Here is a 22,312-nt window from a genome sequence, read left to right as displayed (position 1 = left end):
TTTTAAATAAAAAATTTGAGAGATTAAATATAATTTAAAATTTATAGATCAAAATCAAAATTAGAATAAATTTAAAATACCGAGTTTATGTTAATTCTTTAAATAAATGGATAAAATGTGGGGGACAATACACAATTCCCGGATATTTAGTTTTGCAATTCTATTCCTTCCGACACACTCCATTGCTCCTTTACCTCTTTGCCTTCAATCTCTTCGCTCCCAAGCTTCTCTTTCATCTCTTATCACGGATCTCATTTTCTTTGTTCCAAAACCCTCCCCCTCCCCCCCTCGATCGCCATTTTCTCTTCTCCTTTTCTATTTCATTTCGCTTTCTTTGAAAACCTCCCCATTTTATTGCCTTTTGCAATTCCCTGTCCGATCTGTTCGATCAAATCTCCCAGATTTGAATTCCATTTCCGAATAGAGGGCGAAAAAGAAAAAGGTTTCGGGGCGCATATATTTATATACATGTACCGCTCGCAGGCAATAACCCAGAGCTCGCCGTGTTGTATGGGTTCTAGGGTTTTGGTTTCGTTGACTTCTGAACGCGGAATCTGAGTTTGCGCGTCGTGTCTTTCGAACGCGTTTTCTGCGTCGATCTTCCAATTCTGAGTACTGCGATCTACGCAAACGCAACTCTGAGGTTGGTTGTTTTGCTTCCTGTGGATGCTTTGTCTTACCGGTGATAGCTTCTAGGGTTCCAGCTTCAGGCTTCAAGGTGAGAGTTTCAGTTCCTGGAGACGTATCTTTGAATTCTGAGGTGCTTATAGATAAAATCCTCTGTGATTTTCCTCTTCTGTTGGAATTTTCTTTTGATGAAAATTTGGTCGTCGGAGTGATTAAATATGTTTTTTAACCTGCAGCCTCTAAGGATTTTCTTTCGCTTTCGAGCAATTGGAGTTGGGGATTTTCCATGGATAATGATAAATCCTCTATTTACGGTGGAGGTCTTCCGCCTTCGGGACGTTATTCAGGCTTCTCACCTCCGGGAAGCTCTTTCAACGTGAAACCAGAAGCATCCTCATCATCGTCATCTTTTCCGCCGCTGGTACCCGGTACCAGCTCGGACTCTAGTGGCTTCAGTCATGATATTAGCAGGATGCCTGATAATCCTCCTAGAAACAGGGGTCATAGACGGGCCCATTCTGAGATTCTCACCCTGCCGGATGATCTAAGCTTTGACAGTGACCTTGGTGTAGTTGGAGGTGCTGATGGGCCTTCCTTTTCTGATGAGACTGAGGAAGACTTACTATCGATGTACCTTGATATGGATAAATTTAACTCTTCATCTGCGACATCTGCATTTCAAGTGGGTGAAGCTGCTGCATCAGTTCCAGCGCCAAAATTGGAACCAACAGCAGGAATTGTGGCCTCTCCTGTAGAGAATGCTGGTATTGATGCTAATGAAAGGCCCAGAGTTAGGCACCAACACAGCCAGTCCATGGATGGGTCGACATCCATTAAACCCGAGATCTTAGTATCAGGTTCTGAAGAAGGTTCTGCAGCTGATTCCAAAAAAGCAATGTCAGCTGCCAAGCTTGCGGAACTTGCCTTAGTTGACCCAAAGCGTGCAAAAAGGTATTGTTATTATTTTTTTTGGTTAAAAGTCTTGTTTTGCCAATTTAGCTTGCTTTGGGGGCCTGATGCGGGTTTTGTATTATAGTACATCTGAGTGTATTTTCAATATAATTATGTAAACATCCCTCCGCTCTATTGTGCAGCGGTGTGCCTTCCCTTTATTTGTGCTGCCCTTTAATCTTGTTTTATGCTTTATTTGGAAGATGAGGTAATTTTAAAGACATCTATTAGTTTTCTTGGTTTTTTTAGGTGATAAGTTTTCTTGGTTTTGATGAAGTAGGTAATTCTATCTTATAAAAAGAATGAGTAGTGGCCACTCTCCCGAAAAAATAAGTAGTCATTGGTACTTTGAGCAACAGGACAAGTGTTCTATAACAATTTACCGTTACCTAATAGAACCTCAGTTTTGCTTCAGTTACATGGGAATAACATACGCCATTACCATTGTGGTTTACATTGTTCTGGAATTTAGTGAGATCCAATAAATCTTCCTGGGAGTTCTGTTGACATTGTGGTGTTGGAGACATGTAAAATAAGGTAGGTAAAATAAGGTAGGTTGATAGGATAGAACAAGAAAAAGAGAAGAATAGAAGAGAGCTCAGGAAAGATTAGGAGTAGATATGAGAAGATAAGAACCAGAGAGAAAAGAGATGAACAGGAGAGAATACGAGAGAAGGCAGAAAGCATATCTGAATAGTGCCTTATTACTCCTGGGTAATCAAATCTGTACAGTAGGATATCCTTCCATATCTATTTATAGGCGTGGGTGGAAGTATGAAAGTGTCCGACAACTAATGCTACTAACAAAAGTTCTTAACAACCTATCTAACGGCTAGTGGCCGTTACTTACCATGACATTTAAAATTAATTATAATAATACATCATAGGTGTACTGCCTTTTTTGTTGCGCTGGATACCATGACTAAAATTGGCAAATGTGCAACAGGATATGGGCAAACAGGCAGTCTGCTGCGAGGTCAAAAGAGAGGAAGATGCGCTATATTGCTGAGCTTGAAAGGAAGGTGCAGACCCTTCAAACGGAAGCAACATCTTTGTCTGCACAATTAACTCTCCTGCAGGTATTTCCTTAGTGGATGATCTGCATCTTGTGGGAGTGAATGCCCCCAGTTTGACTGCTACCAAGTCTTCCTGTTATTTAGATGTTGGCCTTTTTGAGTAGGGTGGTTGGCTATTGCCATGTTTTCTTTTTGATTTAAAAGCTGATAGGAGAATGTTAATCAAATTTGTTTCCATTTTTTCTCTCTCTTTCTATTGAGCAGAGAGATACAAATGGGCTGAATGCTGAGAACAGTGAGCTGAAGCTCAGGTTGCAGACTATGGAACAGCAAGTTCACTTGCAAGATGGTAAGCACATGCATACATGTTTCAAAGGCGTATGGCCTACACGTTTGCATTGGTTATAAAAAGTGTTGTTAACTGACTCCTTATGCAGTCGAGCCAGTCGCTTTATCCTTCTGATAATTTCCTTTGGATTTTATTTATTATAATTTTCAAGTACGGTAGTGAAATGCATGAAAACTAAAATTTGGATTTACGTTTAGGTCATTGATTGCAAAAAATGGATCAACCGTTCCAGATTTAAGACATAGACAGTTCATCCCGATCTTTGTCAGGTGGATGGACTATTATGAATACCCCAAGGGAGATTAGTAAACTAATTGATTATAATTGTTTGGCTGTAGCTTTAAATGACGCGTTGAAAGAGGAAATACAGCATTTGAAACTAGTGACGGGGCAGGCTATGATGAATGGTGGACCTGTGATGAACTTTGCTCCTTTTGGAGGAGGGCAGCAATTTTATCCCAACAATCACGCCATGCACACTCTCTTGGCAACACAACAGTTTCAACAACTCCAGATTCAGTCTCAGAAGCAGCAGCAGCTTCAGCAACATCAGCTGCATCAGCTTCAGCAGCAACAAACGGGGGACTTAAAAATGAGAACAACTACTCGTTCTCCAAGCCCCAAAGATCGAAATTCACCGGCAGCCAAGGATTGTTGAGGAATTCCCAATCACTCCCTTAGTTTGTATTTGCCTCATACCTGGAGGCTGATTAGGCTATAGCCATGTTATATTGATTTATTCCTAGCAGCTCTGCTTATTGTCTGTCGTAGAGTATTACATTGATTTGTTTGCACTTTTACCATGTAAGATCTATAAGGTTGACTCGTGTCCGCTAAACCTTGTGGTTCTTTCGGTTGCCTTGATGGCTCTTTTGATATGGTAGGCGGTTGTTTATATTTTCTGATCAACGAAATGGCTGACTTCATTTTCCTGGGGCCCAGGGAACCAGAATTTTCGATAGATCTCGAAAATGACGGTGGTATTATGCTGCTGTGGGTTTTTTTTTTTTTGGCGTGGGGGAGGAGTACTTTGCTAACCGTGGGGTCTTGAGACTTTGAAAGTCAAATGTTTTACTCAGATCAATGTGTTATCCAATCATTTCTTCAAATGGTGAGCTTTTACCATTTATATCTACTTGAGCTGGTAGTAGGATGTCGCTTTGGTGCCAGGATTTATCATATTAAGCAATACATTACAATTTTTATAGCGGACTTGCATGCATTTGCATTTATAACTGAACATGAGGTTTTGTTCGTTGGAACCTGTCTTCGAAGCAGTGGGCATACTTTCAAAGGGAAGTAATTTAGAATCAAGTGTCACTACACATTAATCTGGAAGATATTATACCCCAGGGACACGTCCATCTTCCAACCCTATTTTCAGGGACACTGTACGGGTTATCTCTGTCTGTATCTACATGATTGAGTAGCCCGGGCCCCCGCCGCCTTCAGGCACCGTCCACTCTACATTTTGTTTTGGATCTTTAATATCACATGCCTGCGTGCGGAAAAAACAATTAAACCCTATAACATAAAGAATTCAATTCCTCTTTAACGGACATTGTTATTCCAAGATGAAACAGGAGTGATATCAACAAGTGTCCCCAAGATACAAAAATCATTTTTTTGGGCGCCAACGACTTTTGGCCCTCCCTTCATCCTTCGTAATGTGCAGTTTAGTTTGGCATCAGTAACTAGAGCAACTATGTTTGTAATCTCTTGAACTATCGACGTGTTCACAGGAGCGTCCGGCACAAATTAAACTACAATCCTACAAATTGATCTGGGATGCTTACCTTGCAATGTAAGCAATTTTGAGCATTTATCTGCAATTTTGGCTGATTCTGCTCATCCGGGACATACCTGTATTTCAGACACATACAGATCAAGTGAAAATCCAAAACCTGAAAGTCCTTCAGAATCAATCAGCTGTAAAAAGACATTACTCATATACTCGTGCAGGACAATATCGCGACTCAGGACCAGCATACACTGGTAAATTTATAAGCTCAGGGATCTTTGGATCTCTCAACCGAAGGTGAGGAGGTTGATCATGTTCATGATTTGTATTGCTCCTACAATCAAAAACAATAAAAGCAAGGTTCAAAAAGCTGCAAATGATGTATTCGGTGACAATGTCCACCATTAGTTTTTGTAAACACCAAAAACATTAACATCAAGAAAGGAGGGGGTCTGGGAACCTGGGACTCCGTTACACGGTATGAAAGCCGCAAAGCCTTCCCCACTTTGCATTCACAATACTTGATGGCTATATGCGTTTATCCTCTAAATTAAATTGCGACGCATTCCTTTAATTTATGTTGTCCTACTGCTTCTTCACGAGAGAGACTTTTTCCAGCCTTAATTTTAGGTGGAACTGTGGAAGGAGGTTGACCCTCTAACAATCGCATAGTTCCTATAAGCTCTCACTTTCTTATCCTTTTGCAAAATGGGTTTGAAGAAGAAAAAGACAACCTTAGATAGGATTATTCGGGAAAAGGCAACGCTTTGGTCTTTAGACTTTGCCTACAACCTTAAAATATCAGGAGATTTGGGAAAAGCCAATGTACTCCTCCGGTCCTTATTATAAGACCCAATTTGACTTTTTATTTGGTCCTAATTATAAGACCCAATCCATTTTGTTTCTTATATTTATGCATTTTTTTCCAAGATAATCCTTCTAATAATGATAGTTTTAGCCAATATACTTAATTAGCAAGGATATTTTAGGAATGACAACACTTATTTATTATAAATAACTAACTTAACTTACTTCCTTAATCTCCTCAAATAAGTCAATTGGGTCTTATAATTAGGACCGGAGGAGTATTTACCTTCAAAAGCAGGAGTTTTATCTTTGATTAAGCAATAAAGGAGATTATTGGTATTTTAATTAGCTAGTAAAAAATCATGATAGGACCTCTGCCATTTCTCCACCAGCACACGCAAATTACTGCATGCCTATGAGATGAATTATTCTATTAGTAAGTGTTAGGTTGCATCACATCATTTTTCACCATATCATTGATAACTGTGCTGAAATAAATGGCAATAGGGTGGCGAAGAAGTTATAAGCAAGTAATGGTGAAGAAAAATAATTGACTTTTACATATTGGTGGCTCAGCTTTCGTCCTTTTTATACCCTTCTTAACCTCCTCTTTTTTTAATCCAGTTTCAGCTTAAACATTCCTGCTAGTTATGTGAGTTTGGTGACCCCCAACTCTTTACATACTTAACGGCACAACTTCCCTCTCATCACCGTCACCTAGTTTTCTTCGTATAACCACTCATCAATCGGTTCAGCACTAAGCAATAAAGAAGAATTAATGATCTCAAACCTGTGCAATGAGGTAGGTACATCAAATGAGAAAACGCCATCCGGCTTTGGGTAAGGAATAGGAGAATATAACTTTGCAACCTGAAAAAAATGTCAAGGGTCATAACTTAAATTATCACATCCCTTCAGTCTGTTATTAATAGGTACTACTCGCAAAATCTCAATCAGAGTTAGTTGTTTTTATGAAATTATAGTGCTTCTGTCATGCCGAAATTGAATTACTAAGAGGCTCCAGAAAAGATCTTTCTAACACAGTTCATCCGCAACAAAACACAACTTGCTTTGGCAATAGGGAAATTCCACAAATTAAGAAAGACACGTTCTATTTGATTTGTCAACGACCATGTCTCTCTCATGTCATTTGCTACAGTGCCCAAACTTGTACAACAACAAAATCCTTATCCCACTAAATAAAATCGGCTAAATAGATCACATGATGCTGATAAGCCATTAACTAAGAGATCTTGTTTAATGACTTCTCCTTCTTGGTCTCCCTCTACCCCCCCTTCTTTAAGTGCCCATGATTTGTACAATAACATTTTCTTAGTTGAAAAAGAAACATTTATTAGATAAAAAGAAAGAACATAAAAAGGAACAAGAATTTCTTCTGAATATAAATTAAAAGGCTGGAAAAAGAAGTTCGTATTAAGCATTAAGCTTCTCAATCCCTAACATAACTGTCAGTCACTAAAAAACCATGGCAAAGCACCACAAGACAGAAACAACACCCTACCCCATATTAAGTGTAATGGAGAAAGGAAACCCTTGCAAATACAGACATTTCATTATAACAAAGTTCAGCAAAGCATGTATACAATAACAAGTCTTATCCCACTAAGAGAGGTCAGCTACATGGATAACAAGTTATTATTGTGCTTTATTGACAATCAGCTCTTCTAATATACCATTACCATAAGCAAAGCATATATATCAAAAGGGGAAAAAAAATCGCTTAAACTGCAAGCTGCTACAAAATCTCCAAAACCTTTAAAGAAAATGGTTTTCAGGGCACACCTAACCATCAATGAGGATAAAATAAATTGCATCTTCATAGTCATTTCCCCATGAAAGAAAATTTTTATAAATACACACGTTACATAAACTTTAAGCAGTTTTCTTACATGTGTAGCTTCATGATCAGGTTCACCATGCTTCAAGGTAATTGGGTGCCTCCCCTTGAGTATGTAACTGCAGGGCACAGGGGTAAGCTAAGTTTGAGTATTGAAAAGGGAAGTACACAGAGACGAACGCAGGTTATCCAAGTGAAGGCAAAATAAGAGAAGTTATATCTTACTGTTCCAAAGCACTTATGGCAAGTCCTGGAATAAGTCCATAATCAAAGGCCTACAATGAAAAAATAGCCATTTAAATTGAAGATCTCAAACAGACAAACAAGCTTCGGAAAAAAATTCAAGGTTAAGTTTCAAATGGGAAGAGAGGTAGAGATAACAGAAAATAAGCCAATGGTTTGCTTCACTAACGGGTCGATAGTTCCTAGCTCTTAATAGTTCTTCCCAAACCCATGATTTCCTCAAAGCATCCCAGTATTCGTCCATTTCCAGACCTTCATTAAGCACACTGAATATAGCTTCAGCTGCAAGCATTCCTTCAAAAGAAGTATCCGATTTATGAGACTACACACGTTAACACCATAAATCCTCATAGCCCAATGTTAGCTTGAAACATTGACACTTATTGAATTTTATGCTATATGTTTTAGGGATAAATCATAAAGGCAATACACAGACAATAACAAATAACAATTTAGATGGACTATATAAATATTGTTATCTGAAACTCCTTTGATCAAAGCCATCAATTTAAAAGACCACTCAATTTAGCCAAAAAAAAAAAGTATTCAGTGAAAAGGAAAAAAAATAAGCCATCAGAAGTATGGGCAAGCTATTACCTGATTTCATAGCTGTATGAGTTCCTTTTATCTTGGGCACATTTAAGAAGCCAGCAGAACATCCAATAATTGCTCCTCCAGGGAATACTGGATAGGGGATAGACTGAAATTCAACTAGAATCATATTTGTATTTGTATTACAAAATAGGTTAAAGTAATTTAAACTCCCAGTAAGAGAACAAAAAGTTATTGCAGTTTTCCTTCTCTTGCTCATCATGGACGTGGATATAGAATATCTGGGAAATTAATAATCGAACATTGATCCTTCCAACCTTAGCCAACTACTGACTACCATCAAATTTTACGGCAGAGATCATTAAAGCAGTTGCTGTTTGGAACACATCTTGGCCAATACTTTGGATTCACAATTTATTAAGAAAACAAGAAATGTATTTTCCATATATCCACGAAAGAGTTGCAGCTAGCCCACCTGCAAACCACCCTCATTTAAAGTTCGAGCTCCATATTGGATGACTGTTCCACCTTCCAGAAATGTTTTGATTGCAGGGTGATGCTTAAGTTTCTGGTCGACGAGGGGAGAGAGAAAAGCATCAGGGATTCATAAAGTGCAACATCACTTAAAAGTTTCAACAAGAATCTATATTTATACAACAAACCAAGAAAACTAACAAAAGGTTAAATATATAAATATATATATATATATATATATAGGGTTAATTCAAACTTTAATCCCTCAAGTTTATCCTCATTTTGGTTTTGATTCCTCAAGTTTCAAAATATAGGTTTTGGTTCTTTAACTTTCTTTTCATTTATAACATTGATCCCTATAACCCAATAAAAACTTGGACCATTTTGCCCCTTTAGGGACCAAAACTTATAGTTTGAAACTTGAGGGACCAAAACCAAAATAAGGGCAGACTTGAGGGACCAAAGATTATATTAACCCATATATATATATAATAGTTACATTTTCCCAGCTAAGTGATGACTTTCTTATTTATATGTAGTATGTTCATACACATATATCTTGAAAAATTTCATCACCCATGCCATCAAAGGATGAAAAATTCACCTCAGAAGTGTCAAAATGGCTAACCAGGTTACATGAAATTGAGTTCTGTACATTATTTAGAAAAATATGTAACTAGCAAACTCAGACACCATGGAAATAAAGATGGCAAAAGACGTCATATTAGAAGGAAGGCCCAAATGTGCCAAGTCGTATACCATGAAATTCCAGATGTTTCTGCTTTCTGGAGCGGGAAAATGGTGGATAGAATGGTTCTTCCCATGAAACAGTTTTTGTAACATGTTATTTTCCTTTAATTTCCCAAGTATTCAAAAATTACGAAACAGGAACTAAATTGAGAAGCATATACCTGAAAATAGAAGTCTGAGAACTCCTCAAACTAATAAAATTATAATATGTATTTTACCTGGGATTCCTCATAAGGATTCATATAAGGTTGCTATTTTCCTTTATTTTCCCAAGTATTCAAAAACTACGAAGTAGGAAGTAAATTGAGTAACATATACTTGAATTGAAAATAGAAGCCTGAGAACTTCTCAAACAAATAAAATTAAATTATGTATCTTACCTGGAATTCCTCATAAGGATTCATATAAGGGTTCTGATAGTTCAAAGCAACCACAAGGCCTATAGATATCTGCCATAGTGAAGAAGATTGATATAGTTGAAATGAAAACAATACATCATTAGCAAAGTGAGATATGGCATTAGTTATTCCATTAGCAAAGGAAAATTTTGGAGTAACAAAACAATCCATATCATGTAGCTCGTGACCAACTCATCATATGTTAATTTCTGGTCAAAACAGGAAACCATGAAGGGAGGTAGACGACTCCACCAAGTTGAAACATGTTTTTTTTTTTTGGGGGGGGGGGGACAAAATCGTGCCATGGAATTTCAAGGAATACATTTAGCAGAAAACAATCAAGCAATACAATCCATAGTCTAAACATTAAAGATTCATGATGCCGTCAATTTTTGCATGTACAGGCAAAGCTAAATTAATATAAACTACTATTACCGTGATTACTAAAGAAAAAGACACCGCCTCAATCAATTCAATGCAAGTTCCGAGCTAATGAATTTCTTGTAGAGGTGCAAATGTCCACAATGTAGGAAGATTGTGAATCTATGATGGTTAAAAAAAAAAAACTTACTTGTCTATCATTCATGTGATACAGAAATGATCCCCCGTAAGTCTTATGATCCAAGGGCCAGCCCAGTGTGTGAAGTACTACCCCAGGCTGGTGCTTTTCTGCATCAATTTCCCAAACCTATTGTATAAAGTTATATAATGTAAACCCATGTGAGACAAATATTTAATCATGAAGGTTATTAGTTTTGTTACAAAAAGGCATAAAGATTTCCATATCATGGATATACTGAACAAAAGAACATTAACAAGAAAGATTCCACTTTTTTCACTAAAAATGAAAGTGAGAACAATATCATCATAAACGAATTGCTTCAAACAAAGGAAATTGCGAAGTAACCATACCTCTTTAATTCCCAAGGCATATGTCTGATGTTGTGCCCTGCTCTTCTCTCTCAGGCTGAACTTCTTTATAATTTTCTGTAGGGTACATTGGGAGTGGGATAAGAGATTTTGGTAGTAAAACATCAATTGACAAGGAAAACGAGAGTAATAATTGTTAAATTCAATTTTAAAACCTCTGATAATGATCCTCGGCATCCCTCAGCCAGAAGTGTTATGCGACCTGCATGATTGCTTCTTTATAAAATTTTTTTGGTCATCACATATTTATATAGTTAACAAAGTATCACAATTGGTCTAAAAAAAGCTCAAATAACTAAATTCACAGAAAACTCAAGAATTTAATCACAGGTCTCAATTTAAAAAAACAAAAAAAAAAGCTTGAAAATAAAGTGACTTGATGAAGGTTTAACTGTGTTTAGTAGTACATGTTATGACACTATATTCATGTATTTCATACCCATATTCTTAAACCAGAGGTTAGAAAAGAAAACCAATCACTGATTAAATCATACAGAAGCAATGTTCTTTTCTTTGGACCTGACAGATAAATGTTCACTAGGTCTCCTCTAACATATTACTACCACCGGTCCTTAATATAAGACCCTGTTTGACTTTTACTTTGGTCCTAAATATAAGACCCCAATCCACTTTGTCTCCATATTTATACATTTTTTTCAAAGTAACCCTTCTAATAATAAGAGTTCTAGTCAATATACTTGATTAGCAAGGATATTTTAGGAAAGACAACAACACCTATTTAAGATAAATAACTAACTCAACTTACTTCCTTAGTCTCCTCAAATTAGTTAACTGGCTCTTATAATTAGGACCGGAGGTAGTATGCCGTAGCAACAATGAAGGTAAACGCTTTCTCTATCAAGAACCAAACAAATCTTATGCTATGACAACATGCCTAAAAAAGTTCATTTCCCAATTCTCCAAAGTAGAGGTGAGAAAAGTTCACCAACACTTGAAAAACCAACTATTGGTCTAATCATGGTCAAGTTGATGGACTAGCTTCAGGGTTTAAACAAGGTGCAGCATGGAAGCTTATATGTCACTGCCACATACAGAAGATGAGACAAACATTCCCAAAAATCTGTGACAAAGCAATTAAAAACGCGTATAAGAGAAAGACGTGGGCTAAGAAGCAACCTTTAATCTCAACGCCACGCTGAAAATTTTCCTTCTTCGAACCATCTTTTGAAATTCCCATATCATTAGTTCCAATGCCAATAACTTTGTTGTTTGCATCAAATAATATCTGACCAAAACAAAAAAAAAATGAACAAAAAAAGGTTGGTGGTACTAGTAAAGTAAAACCGGAAGTACCTCACTAGCAGCAAATCCCGGATATATTTCTACTCCCAGCTCTTCAGCTTTCACTCCCATCCAACGTACTAACTGACTAAGACTGTATCAGAGGGCCCAAAATAAGAAGCTTCTATTGCTTTAAGAAAAAATTGTAAATGCATACATAAATACACACACAAAAACACAAACACGTATTGCAAATCTAGATAAGCAGAACAGAGCAAGAATTTGAACGTAGATTTATAGTAAATGCAGTTTTTACACGAAAAAAGGAATCATCATCAATGATAAATTGTATCCAATGAGTGAACTGTCAGATATCTATAGCAGTTTTCAAATCTCAAATCTGTACCAAATATCAGCAACAGATATTTTCATCTCTACCCAGAACAACTAACTACTGAATATAAATTTATGTTCAGTGAATTTTTGTGCCTTTTTATGCAAATATTGTTCAACTAATTAAGAATGATAAAAACACAAAAGCTTCATAAATCAACAAGCCAGAAAAAAGTTTCGATGGATGAGGAGTTTTCGCAGAAATATCCTGCTCAAAATGACATGTCAGAACTTGAGGTCCAACGAAAAACAAAGGACAAACAAAATAATTCAAAAGATAGCATGAGAGACGCAAATAAAAATTATAACCTTATTACGTAATTTCCCTGATTGCTGAAAGGACATGGAAGCGATAATGCACGGTCCTTGGTCAGAAACCAAAACTGATCAGAAGTAACAGGGGTACTGATTGGAGCCTGCAGATAAAAGGGAAAGGCTTATATGATGAAATCAGATATAAAACAAGGAGAATTAGTAATCTTCTGCAAGTTCAGAGCATCATATTTTTCTTCCAATCAAAGAAGCATGGTAACGCATCCAATATGGATGTTGCAACAGGGAAAATAGTTAAAATCTGAAGTGTTTAGGCATACTATACAGTTTTATGTGGTGTGACACATATCGGACGCAGAAGTAACTGGTTTTATGAAGTATTCATAAAAACATAACTTCTCTGTTTATCTACTCTCCACACTCACCCCCCCTCCAAAAATTGTTCTTTCTCTCTCACAAAAAAACAGGTCCAACAGGCATATGCAATACAATTTGAGAAGATTGCATACAGCCTGACCATTGCTAAGAGCAGTATAATTGGAGATATGAGACAGCATAATGCACCTCTTCTTGCTTCCACCTCGGAAGAAGCTCATTCAGTGCTCTGGGTTCAAAAACGTTTCCAGAAAGAATATGAGCACCTAAGAACAAAAATACGGATAAAAAGAAGGGGAAAAAATGAAGCAAGATACATTACAGGAAAACTAGAAGTGTGACTAGAAATTTAGAACTCGCAGAGATCAAGCGAGATGCATCAATTTCAAACGTAATCGAAATCTTGATGACCAACTATATGGTATATGCCACCGCCAACAACTGGTATAAATGTACTCGGGCAGCAGAACATAAATTTAAAATGGAAGAGTAGAAGCCAAAACTTCAAGAATTATCAATCATACGATGAACTTGATTGAAATTCTATTTACAGTGCAAAATCTACAGCCATAGATTGGCTAGTAGGAGCGGTGCATGAGCAAGTTCAAGGCTTGACAATATAATCTTATATGAAGCTGCGAAACATACCGACTTCAGCACCTTTCTCGACGACACATACTGACAAATCGACATCCTTTTCACGGCACATTTGCTTAAACCGAATCGCCGCAGATAAACCGGCAGGTCCAGCCCCGACGATTACGACGTCATACTCTATGGACTCCCGGTCAGGCTCGGTACAGAAACCCCTAACATTTCCACTTCCCATTTTGCTCAAACTCTTCCGAATTGAGAGACCTCGACGCAAATCATTGTCGGAACCAAAGGCGCTAGAATATTGAAGCAGACGACGAAGATACGAAAAGCCATTCGAAGCAGGGCGGTCGAGAAGGTCAGAATGAGGAGAAAACGGAGCGAAGTGAGAACGGGAGACTGAGGAAGTGGCCGAACTAATGGAACTAGAGCGTGAATGGAAGCGACTGGATTTGAACAAGAAGGATCGAAACTGAGGCATGGTTCCGATTTAGGATTCCCGCGCTGCTCCTTAGAAATATTATGAAAGGAGAAGGAGATCTTCTATTTCTATATCATCACTATGATCTTGTAGCCTTCATTATCGTCTGACACGCAGCTGACGTGGCAGCTCGGGACTATCTTTACCGAACTTGGAATTTTTCCCGTGCCATGCACGGCTCCATAAAATATTTGTTAGTTGTCATGATAAAATCATGGACAGTATCACGCAACACCAGAATTTTTTTTTCACTAATTTCAGTTATTTACCTATTTTTATTTCTCGGCCAGCAATTCTAAATCCAATTTTCAACCTTAATTTAATGCTATTCCTTCCCCATCAGCCCATTTTTCGCTGATAAATAAATCTTGTGGAATTGATATTATTATTAGGCATATTAAATTAATTTAGAGGATTAATCCCCCTTTTAGCATTATGAGCTGGCAGTAAATCACGAGCTCAAACTGGAATGAACGCGGAGGCAGAACCCAGAGACCAGAAGACGCGAGGGGGCCAGGAGGTTTTATTCCAGCGTTTGCAGAAACATTGTGGACACCCAACAGCAAAAGCACGGATAGCGAGGGGCAGAAAATGGAGGAGGACAATTTAGCACCCCCTGACTGCAATTTTAGAACTCGCAGAGATCAAGCGAGATGTATCGACTCACTAAAATGATCAAAAGCCTTGACGAACAGCTAGCGATGCGGAGTATGCTTCCGCCCAAAAGGCTTGCAAATTACACAGGCATTTGAAGAACATAGTTTTAAAATAAGTGAGTACGGGCAAAATTTTGAAGAACTAGTAACTCAGTTGAAGTTCTTGGGTTTTATTCGGCGAAACTTGAGAGAAATTCCAGTTACAAGATCAAAATCTATATTCTTTGTAGCCATAGACTGCATGGTACGAGCAGTGCATGCGCAAGTTCAGTTATGATCATGTTGGTTATTTTATTGTCATGTCACTGTTCTTGAGTCCGCACAGATGACACTTCAACGATTATAAAAACCGCAAGACTTCCACCATGAAGATATGTTTCTTCCCATAAATACAACAGAACGCGAAACACATGTCTCAACAATAAATGACCTGCTCCCAACCTCTGTGCTCTCACGAGCAACGCGTGCTTTCAACTCTTCAACCTTTCTGCATATGAAACTCTTCCAAGCTAAGTACTTGTACCGGATCAGATAATCGGCACAGCGTTTGATCTCTGGCTTTCTCACTCAAGTGGGCATCCTTCTCCTTTAACTTTCTTATCATCGTCACATCAAAACCTTGCACCCTTAATTACATGCATGGAGAAGAGACGCCCACTAAAAGATGAAACCTTTCTGCAACACCCTTTTATCCTTGCTCTTGTCTTGGCTCTGGGATTTGTTGTAATGGACCCATTTCATTTGGGACCACTGGGAAATCATGAATTCGTACCTGTGAGGCATGACATTGCACCTTATCACCGAGTGATGAAGAGTTGGCCAAGGGACAATATGAGCAGACTAGGGCTCCACGGGAAATTGGAGTTCAAAGACCAAGTCTTCGGACCGGAGTCCTTGGAGTTTGATCCTGTGGGTCGTGGCCCTTATGCAGGATTAGCTGATGGACGCATTGTGAGATGGATGGGGGAGCAAATGGGTTGGGAAACATTTGCATTAGTTACAACCAATTGGTGATTCTCCCCAGAAGGTTTTCTATTTCTTGTTTATTCACATTCTTAAATGTTTCCTGATTACTAAATTGCTAATACTTGAAAGGACGGAGAAGCTTTGCTATAGGGGCAATGACTCGACGACAGCCAAGCAATGGAAGTATGAGAAAACGTGCGGGCGTCCCTTGGGTTTAAGGTTTGACAAAGAGAGTGGGGACTTGTACATTGCTGATGCATACTTTGGCCTTTTGGTGGTTGGACCTGATGGAGGAATTGCTACCCCTCTGGCAACCCATGTTGAAGGAAAGCCCATTCTCTTCGCCAATGACCTTGACATTCATAAGAATGGATCCATCTTTTTCACAGATACCAGCAGAAGATACAACAGAGTGTAAGCATATTTATGAATTTCCCATATATAGGTGGTAGGATTTGGTTCATATCATTGTATCATGTGTCTCTGTATGCAGTGCGCATTTCCTCATATTACTGGAAGGCGAGGCCACTGGTAGGCTTCTCAGATACGATCCTCCCACCAGAACGACCCATGTTGTGTTAGATGGGCTTGCTTTTCCTAATGGAGTTCAATTTTCTAAAGATCAATCCTCTCTTCTCTACACTGAAACTACCAATTGCCGGTGAGTAATTACACTACCCTGCCCTGAATGATGAAATTTGATGACAGGTAAACTAACTAAAGCATGGACCTTTCATATGACAGACTAATGAAGTTTTGGCTACAAGGTCCAAAAATGGGAACGGTGGAACATGTAGCTAATCTTCCGGGATTTCCAGACAACGTAAGGATAAATGGAAAAGGACAATTCTGGGTAGCAATAGACTGTTGCCGCACTGCAGCACAAGAAGTGCTGACTCACAATCCATGGTTAAGGAATATTTACTTCAGGTTGCCGATGAGAATGAGCATATTGGCTAGAATAATGGGGATGAGGATGTACACTGTGATTTCACTTTTTGATGAGAATGGACAGATATTGGATGTTCTCGAAGATAGAGGGGGGGAAGTAATGAAGCTGGTGAGTGAAGTCAGAGAGACAGACGGGAAGCTTTGGATCGGAACTGTGGCTCACAACCACATTGCCACCCTCCCTTACCCATAACTATTCCTAGGCTTAGCTATTTCACTATGGTCCATTTGTTCTAGCTTATTCTCACAGTGTGATTTATTTCTGTGTGTAACAGCATTTGATAATTAAATGAGTTTAAGGCCTTCAAGCGTCTATTATTTCTATATAGTATCTAGCTCTGCCCTCTATAATATCCACTGAAGATTTGCATCATCAGAGGCAAAAAAAGAAGAAGAGAAGAAGATTTGGATCGTCAAGTTCGTACTTGGATTTAATTCTTTTTAAACTGATAGTTAAATTGATTAAAATCGTTCACTGCAGATCCAATGGCACAAATCCATTGTGAGGCAATTACACATGGTTTCCCATCCATTCAAAACCATCGTGAGAAAACTATCTATCTATCTATATATTTACACTGGCCTAATCCAAATATGGAGCAGATATTTTTAGATCATGCAACTATGAAATATTTGCATAATCATTTGAATAATATAAATGAATCCGATTCTGTCAATTGAAAACCAGTTCTGTCTGCTTTAGGGGGGAAAAAAGGAAACTGGGAGAAGATAGTGGCCTGGGCGTGTGGCTTTGGGGTTGGGCCATTAAATAGTAGGAATTTAAGGTAGAGCTGGTAATTCAGGTTAGGCTCGCGGACTCAGCTCGTCAAGGTGTCAGTTACTTTAGCTCGCACATCTTTCTTACTACATCATTATAAATCGATTCTCATATTATTTTATTATAATTCACTACTCAAGTCCAATACTTTAAATGCGATTTCAATATTTCAAACTTTAAAATTCAACATATATGAATAATAAAAATTCTTTTTATCTAAAAATAATAAATAGTTTCTGAAACTGAAATAATGAAATGTTAACCATGAAATTTAAAAAACTAAAACTTTTGCCAGGGGGCAGCAGCGTCATATCTTGACCCCTGACCGTAGCAATTTGTGTGCATATCAATAATCAACATTATATCTTTATTTCATGTATCCTTCTGCCTTCCAGATGTTAGTTTAAAATTTTGTTAATATCTAAGCAAATTCATATACATTTATGATTGAGATGCAAAATTTTACAGTTTTGAAGCAATTGCAAAACTAACTGCCCCCATTTAGAATCTTCTTCGGCTTGTATGTCTAGAGTTACACCCATTTACCAGATTAAATTCTTGATTTGTCCCGTCTTAAAATTTTTACAGTTTTATGTATGATGTATTTCATTATTTTGTAATCATGAATGATGCTGAATTGCTGAACAATTATTAACTTATGCTTCAATATCAGGTTTGATCCCTGGCTCCCTCCTTTAATTATGTGACAACATATTTTTTAAATAATAATAATAATATAAGTGGGCCGCCAACCCTCTCTTCACGGGTCTGTATCTGCACCGGGAGCCCTTTACCAGCTCTAATTTAATGTCTGGTCTCAGGCATCTATGAGATGCAATTATCATCTATATATCTATGCAGTATAAAATTTAGGAAAAATTAATCTATGATAATTTTCTTTGACTCTTTCCCCCACTTTTCACCACAGACAGGCTTGCCCCCGGATCCAGTTGTCCCTCAGAATAAGTTGCTTAGTAATTTAAGTTAGGAATTTTTTTTTTCCACATCAGGCCTTATAACAGATTTCTTAATAGTTAATTCATATGAGGCTACTGCTGAAAGTGAATCTAAAAAGGACAAACGATTTTCGGATTAATTTTTTAAAAATTTATATCGCTATATTTATAACAAATATTATTTATAATAAATTATTATAAATAATGTGATTTATGCTGACTGATTAATTTATTAAAAAAAGGGGTCCTCCTCCCAGCACTCGGGCATTGCATCGTAGGACGGGACTGTTCAGGTTGGTCCTTCTCCGGGGAAGGAAAATAAAGTGATTCTGTTTTCTCTCTTTCCTTCTTTGACGGGAAATTTGATTCTTTGAAGAGATTAAGGGGAAAAAATAGAAAAGGACTCACCTCTTTATCCCTTTGGTCCTCGGCCTCCATACCATCCAGTTGCAAAATTTCATGGCCAATCCCTAATATCAGGTCTCGTTTCTTGTCTAATGTTCGTTAACTCGGTGCAGAGCCTTGTCACTTCCCCGAAGTCTCTTGGTTGGCATTTTCGAGTTACTCAGGTAATCCACAGTGAATATCTTTCTGTCATTATACTGTGGTGTTCCCCTAGCTGAATAGTCCACACGGGTTTGGGTTTCACGATTTATCCCCCTTACTTTTATTTCGTCGTCCGACTTGTCTCTCCCCCCCCCCCCCCCCCCCAAAAAAAAAAGGTTAAATAAGTATATGCTTTTCTCTTCCTTTTGAAGACTTCGATCGTTATTATCGCCTTTGTTAATATATTCTGAGCTTGACGCTGGAAATTACTGGAGGCTGAAGGAGGGGGACTATTCTACGTACAGATGATTGTAACACACTGCTATTACTCTATTTCGATAAGGCTTAGATGCTGTCAGAAAGAAATTTCTTTACAGATTGCACTCAAGATTAGTTGCCCATCATAGAATAGGCTAATTTTGTGTTCAATTTCCCTTCTTTTTTTCTTTATTTTTTGACAGTATTATGAGCCCAGACCAGTCTATGAAGTTTGTGTTTGGTGATGCCAGAATTGATGTTATAATGTTTTTCCTCCTTTAGAATGGTTCAGGTAGAACAAAAGTATTCGAAGGCTGGCAAGCAAAAAATGCACAAGCTCATTATGGTTCAATAGGTTCCCCATACAAATCCTATGTAAACAAGATTGTATAAATGAAAGACATAAATTTGAATTAACTCCAGTCAGTAAATTTTAAGATCCTTTGGAAGTTCCCCCAATTAACCTAAAGACAGTTAAAGTTTGGTTTGATTTCTTTTGGTGGTCGTATTTTTCTATCAATGCTTAGCTTTTGTGACTGACGTATTTTATGATCTCATTTTCTCTCTCTCTCTCTCTCTCTCTCTCTCACACACACACACACACTTGATCACGAATGTTTACTTTTTTCCATCTACATTTGGCATGATTTGTGCAGTTTCATAATGCATGACAGCATATGCATGGCCATTAATATTTATCTTACAATCAATTTAATAAAATCATATTCATTTTAAACAGCTGGGAAACAGGAGTTTTAATGGCCTGCGTTGGTGACACAAAAGAACCTGAATGGATAGATAGAATAAGATCTGAAGGAGCCATTCCGCTTCTTGAACCAGATAACTGTAGCAATGGTTGGGCTTCCCACCTGGAGATTCATTCATGGTTAGGGGTCCTGAGTACTTTACAACCAGGGTCAAGATTCCTGCTGGTGAATATTTGCTCAAGCCTCTTGGATTTGATTGGATTAAAAGCTCAGTGAAGATTGGGGAGATCATGGGCCATCCAAATTGCCGAGTTAGGAAGGTCATTGATGATGAGTTTTCAGCTGGCGATAAGCCTTTGTGTGGGCATTCAATCTTCAACTCCCAACCAAGGACAACTATAGTGCCATAGCATACTTTACAATAAAGAGCCTATCCCAGAGGGGTCATTAATGGACAAGTTCTTGAAAGGTGATGACGCATTCAAAAATTCAAGGCTTAAGCTGATTGCTAACATTGTTAAAGGTCCGTGGATTGTTAAAAAAGCTGTTGGAGAACAAGCCATTTGCATAATTGGGCGTGCCCTAACCTGTAAATACTGTACGGGAGAAAATTTCTTAGAAGTAGATATTGATATTGGTTCCTCCATGGTTGCAAGTGCAATAGTTCATTTGGCATTTGGTTATGTTTCAACTCTGACTGTTGATTTGGCTTTTCTTATTGAGAGCCAAGCAGAATATGAACTTCCAGAAAAACTCTTAGGTGCTGTCAGATTTTCTGACCTGGATCCTGCTTCTTCTGCTAGGACTAGAGCCCTCATCTTTGATGAGTGCAAATAATTTACAATCATCTTTGCCAACGAGATTGTGGAAGTCAATCGGGCAGGGGTTTACTCATATTCTTAATTCGGGTTCTCAAGAAGGTGCCTCTCCTACCCCTGGCTCATAACATGCTAAACTGTAGAACACCACGAGGACAATTAGGGTGGCCTCAAGTAATGGTGAGTTTGTAGGGTAGCCATAGTCTTGTTACAATAACGTGTATTTGAGCTTGGGAAATAGAGTGGACCCATGATATATAGTCTATATCTAAATGTTTATAGCTTGTGTTTATCAACTATTTATATAAACTTGTATCCTCTGTCCTCTTTCCCTTTATATGGAAGATAGGAATGGGGAAGTGGTTGTTTTGATCCGTATCTGCTGAAGGACAGGTGGATGTTCTGCATGTCTTAGTAAATCTTTTATTGCGACATTACATCTAGGGAACAATTTTGTCAGACATGTCTCCAATTATTCTGGTTTTGCTTAGTTAAACAATGCCCTCTCTGCAGGAGAAATGAGAAGTGATAATTAATTCTGTTTCTGGTTCTCATCGTCTGCTAGTAATTTGATAACACCACAGTTACAAGTAGCAGTACAGTTATCAATGTAAATCATTTGTTTAGTTATTCATGGAAGATGGGTATATTTTTCGGATGATTAACTTCTGTGTTTTCTCTAGATTTGCTGGATGTAGAAGAATGAGTTTCATTTGAGTTGGTTCTTCTTGAAATTTTCTTACGGTGGCCTTTAGATTATTCGTCCGGCGACTTCGTTCCTACCTATCCTGGAGCTTTCTATGGCCGCAGAGTTTGAATTCCGAGCTGGATATCATGCATATATCATTTATAGCACTTTTGACATTTGCATTTGACCATTGAAACCGTGACTTTGTTCCTTGTATTTTATATGGCCACAGAAATTCAGAGTGCCTCATTCTTTTTCTGTATATTATGTAAACTTTCTTTTAGTAATTCGTTCCAACAATCAATATAGTAGATATAAGTAGAATGAATATATATTGTTAATTTACTTATTTTTTAGAAGATGGAAACAGAGTTGATTCGTTGTAATTTAAAAAATTGTTTTTCCCCCCCAGTTTGGATGGCTATATGTGGGAGTGGAGAGTTGAGGCCATGGCGCTGTGCCAGTGTATGACATTTGGAAAATTAGTTTTATATGATGATTAGAATCAAGGTAGAAACCTTGTTGAGAATGTGACATTGGTGCGTAGTGGACCAAGATATCGTCTTATCTCTTAAAGAACTATTGAAGTCGGTAATATCATGATCTCCGTTGCTGAAAGGTCTTCTTTACATAGCATCTTTCTACTGTAAACATTAAACAGCTCCCTGGATAACAAATCTTCACGGTGATAAGCTGAAAACAGTTCTGGAGGGGTCGAACTCGAAAAATACAGGGGAAGATGGTCGCCAGAGCCTAGAAAACAAATTGTTCTGAAAGCAACTAAACCTTGGGTGGGTGAGGCTTGACGATCAGTTACTAGCGCTGGACGAGCTTCATGCCCCGCCTATGCTTGTCACTTGTCAGAGACATCGAAGCCGAATGGAGATGCGGCTTCGCCAGGAAAGCGAAGCTGCATTCCGAGCACAAAAGCGAA

At 38.0% G+C, this 22,312-nt stretch overlaps 4 protein-coding genes across 5 annotated transcripts; 3 read left to right on the top strand and 1 right to left on the bottom strand.

Annotated features, from left to right (window-relative positions):
* Positions 1-232: 232 nt before the first annotated feature.
* On the top strand, positions 233-3,852 carry LOC114736432 (probable transcription factor PosF21). 2 transcript variants are annotated; one of them, XM_028924250.1, is made up of 5 exons: positions 233-760; positions 864-1,578; positions 2,525-2,657; positions 2,859-2,943; positions 3,282-3,852. In XM_028924250.1, the coding sequence occupies exons 2-5, from the start codon at positions 914-916 to the stop codon at positions 3,599-3,601; spliced, it is 1,203 nt and encodes a 400-aa protein (XP_028780083.1). In that variant the 5' UTR covers positions 233-760; positions 864-913; the 3' UTR covers positions 3,602-3,852. The 2 variants fall into 2 exon arrangements, with proteins under 2 accessions (XP_028780083.1, XP_028780082.1); XM_028924249.1 differs by having other exon boundaries at positions 234-718.
* A 270-nt stretch (positions 3,853-4,122) lies between these two features.
* LOC114736429 (electron transfer flavoprotein-ubiquinone oxidoreductase, mitochondrial) lies at positions 4,123-14,114 on the bottom strand. The gene is made up of 18 exons (XM_028924245.1): positions 13,628-14,114; positions 13,169-13,245; positions 12,641-12,747; positions 12,011-12,092; positions 11,834-11,942; positions 10,852-10,898; positions 10,679-10,753; positions 10,338-10,454; positions 9,749-9,817; positions 8,620-8,712; positions 8,190-8,292; positions 7,762-7,886; positions 7,575-7,624; positions 7,402-7,468; positions 6,282-6,361; positions 4,890-5,018; positions 4,740-4,806; positions 4,123-4,441 (listed from the first exon to the last, which is right to left on the bottom strand). The coding sequence occupies exons 1-18, from the start codon at positions 14,052-14,054 to the stop codon at positions 4,358-4,360; spliced, it is 1,908 nt and encodes a 635-aa protein (XP_028780078.1). The 5' UTR covers positions 14,055-14,114; the 3' UTR covers positions 4,123-4,357.
* A 756-nt stretch (positions 14,115-14,870) lies between these two features.
* LOC114736431 (protein STRICTOSIDINE SYNTHASE-LIKE 13-like) lies at positions 14,871-16,824 on the top strand. The gene is made up of 4 exons (XM_028924247.1): positions 14,871-15,720; positions 15,806-16,090; positions 16,170-16,337; positions 16,421-16,824. The coding sequence occupies exons 1-4, from the start codon at positions 15,350-15,352 to the stop codon at positions 16,818-16,820; spliced, it is 1,224 nt and encodes a 407-aa protein (XP_028780080.1). The 5' UTR covers positions 14,871-15,349; the 3' UTR covers positions 16,821-16,824.
* Positions 16,825-20,322: 3,498 nt separating this feature from the next.
* LOC114736455 (protein ENHANCED DISEASE RESISTANCE 2-like) lies at positions 20,323-20,709 on the top strand. Its single transcript, XM_028924291.1, has one exon. It carries the CDS (start codon positions 20,323-20,325, stop codon positions 20,707-20,709), a length of 387 nt encoding a protein of 128 aa, XP_028780124.1.
* Positions 20,710-22,312: the final 1,603 nt, after the last annotated feature.

Source organism: Neltuma alba, unplaced genomic scaffold (assembly GCF_004799145.2).
Source record: "Neltuma alba isolate B1F8T4 unplaced genomic scaffold, ASM479914v2 tig00013336_pilon, whole genome shotgun sequence".
Classification (NCBI taxonomy): domain Eukaryota; kingdom Viridiplantae; phylum Streptophyta; class Magnoliopsida; order Fabales; family Fabaceae; genus Neltuma; species Neltuma alba.
This window is presented reverse-complemented; position numbering and strand designations above follow the sequence as displayed.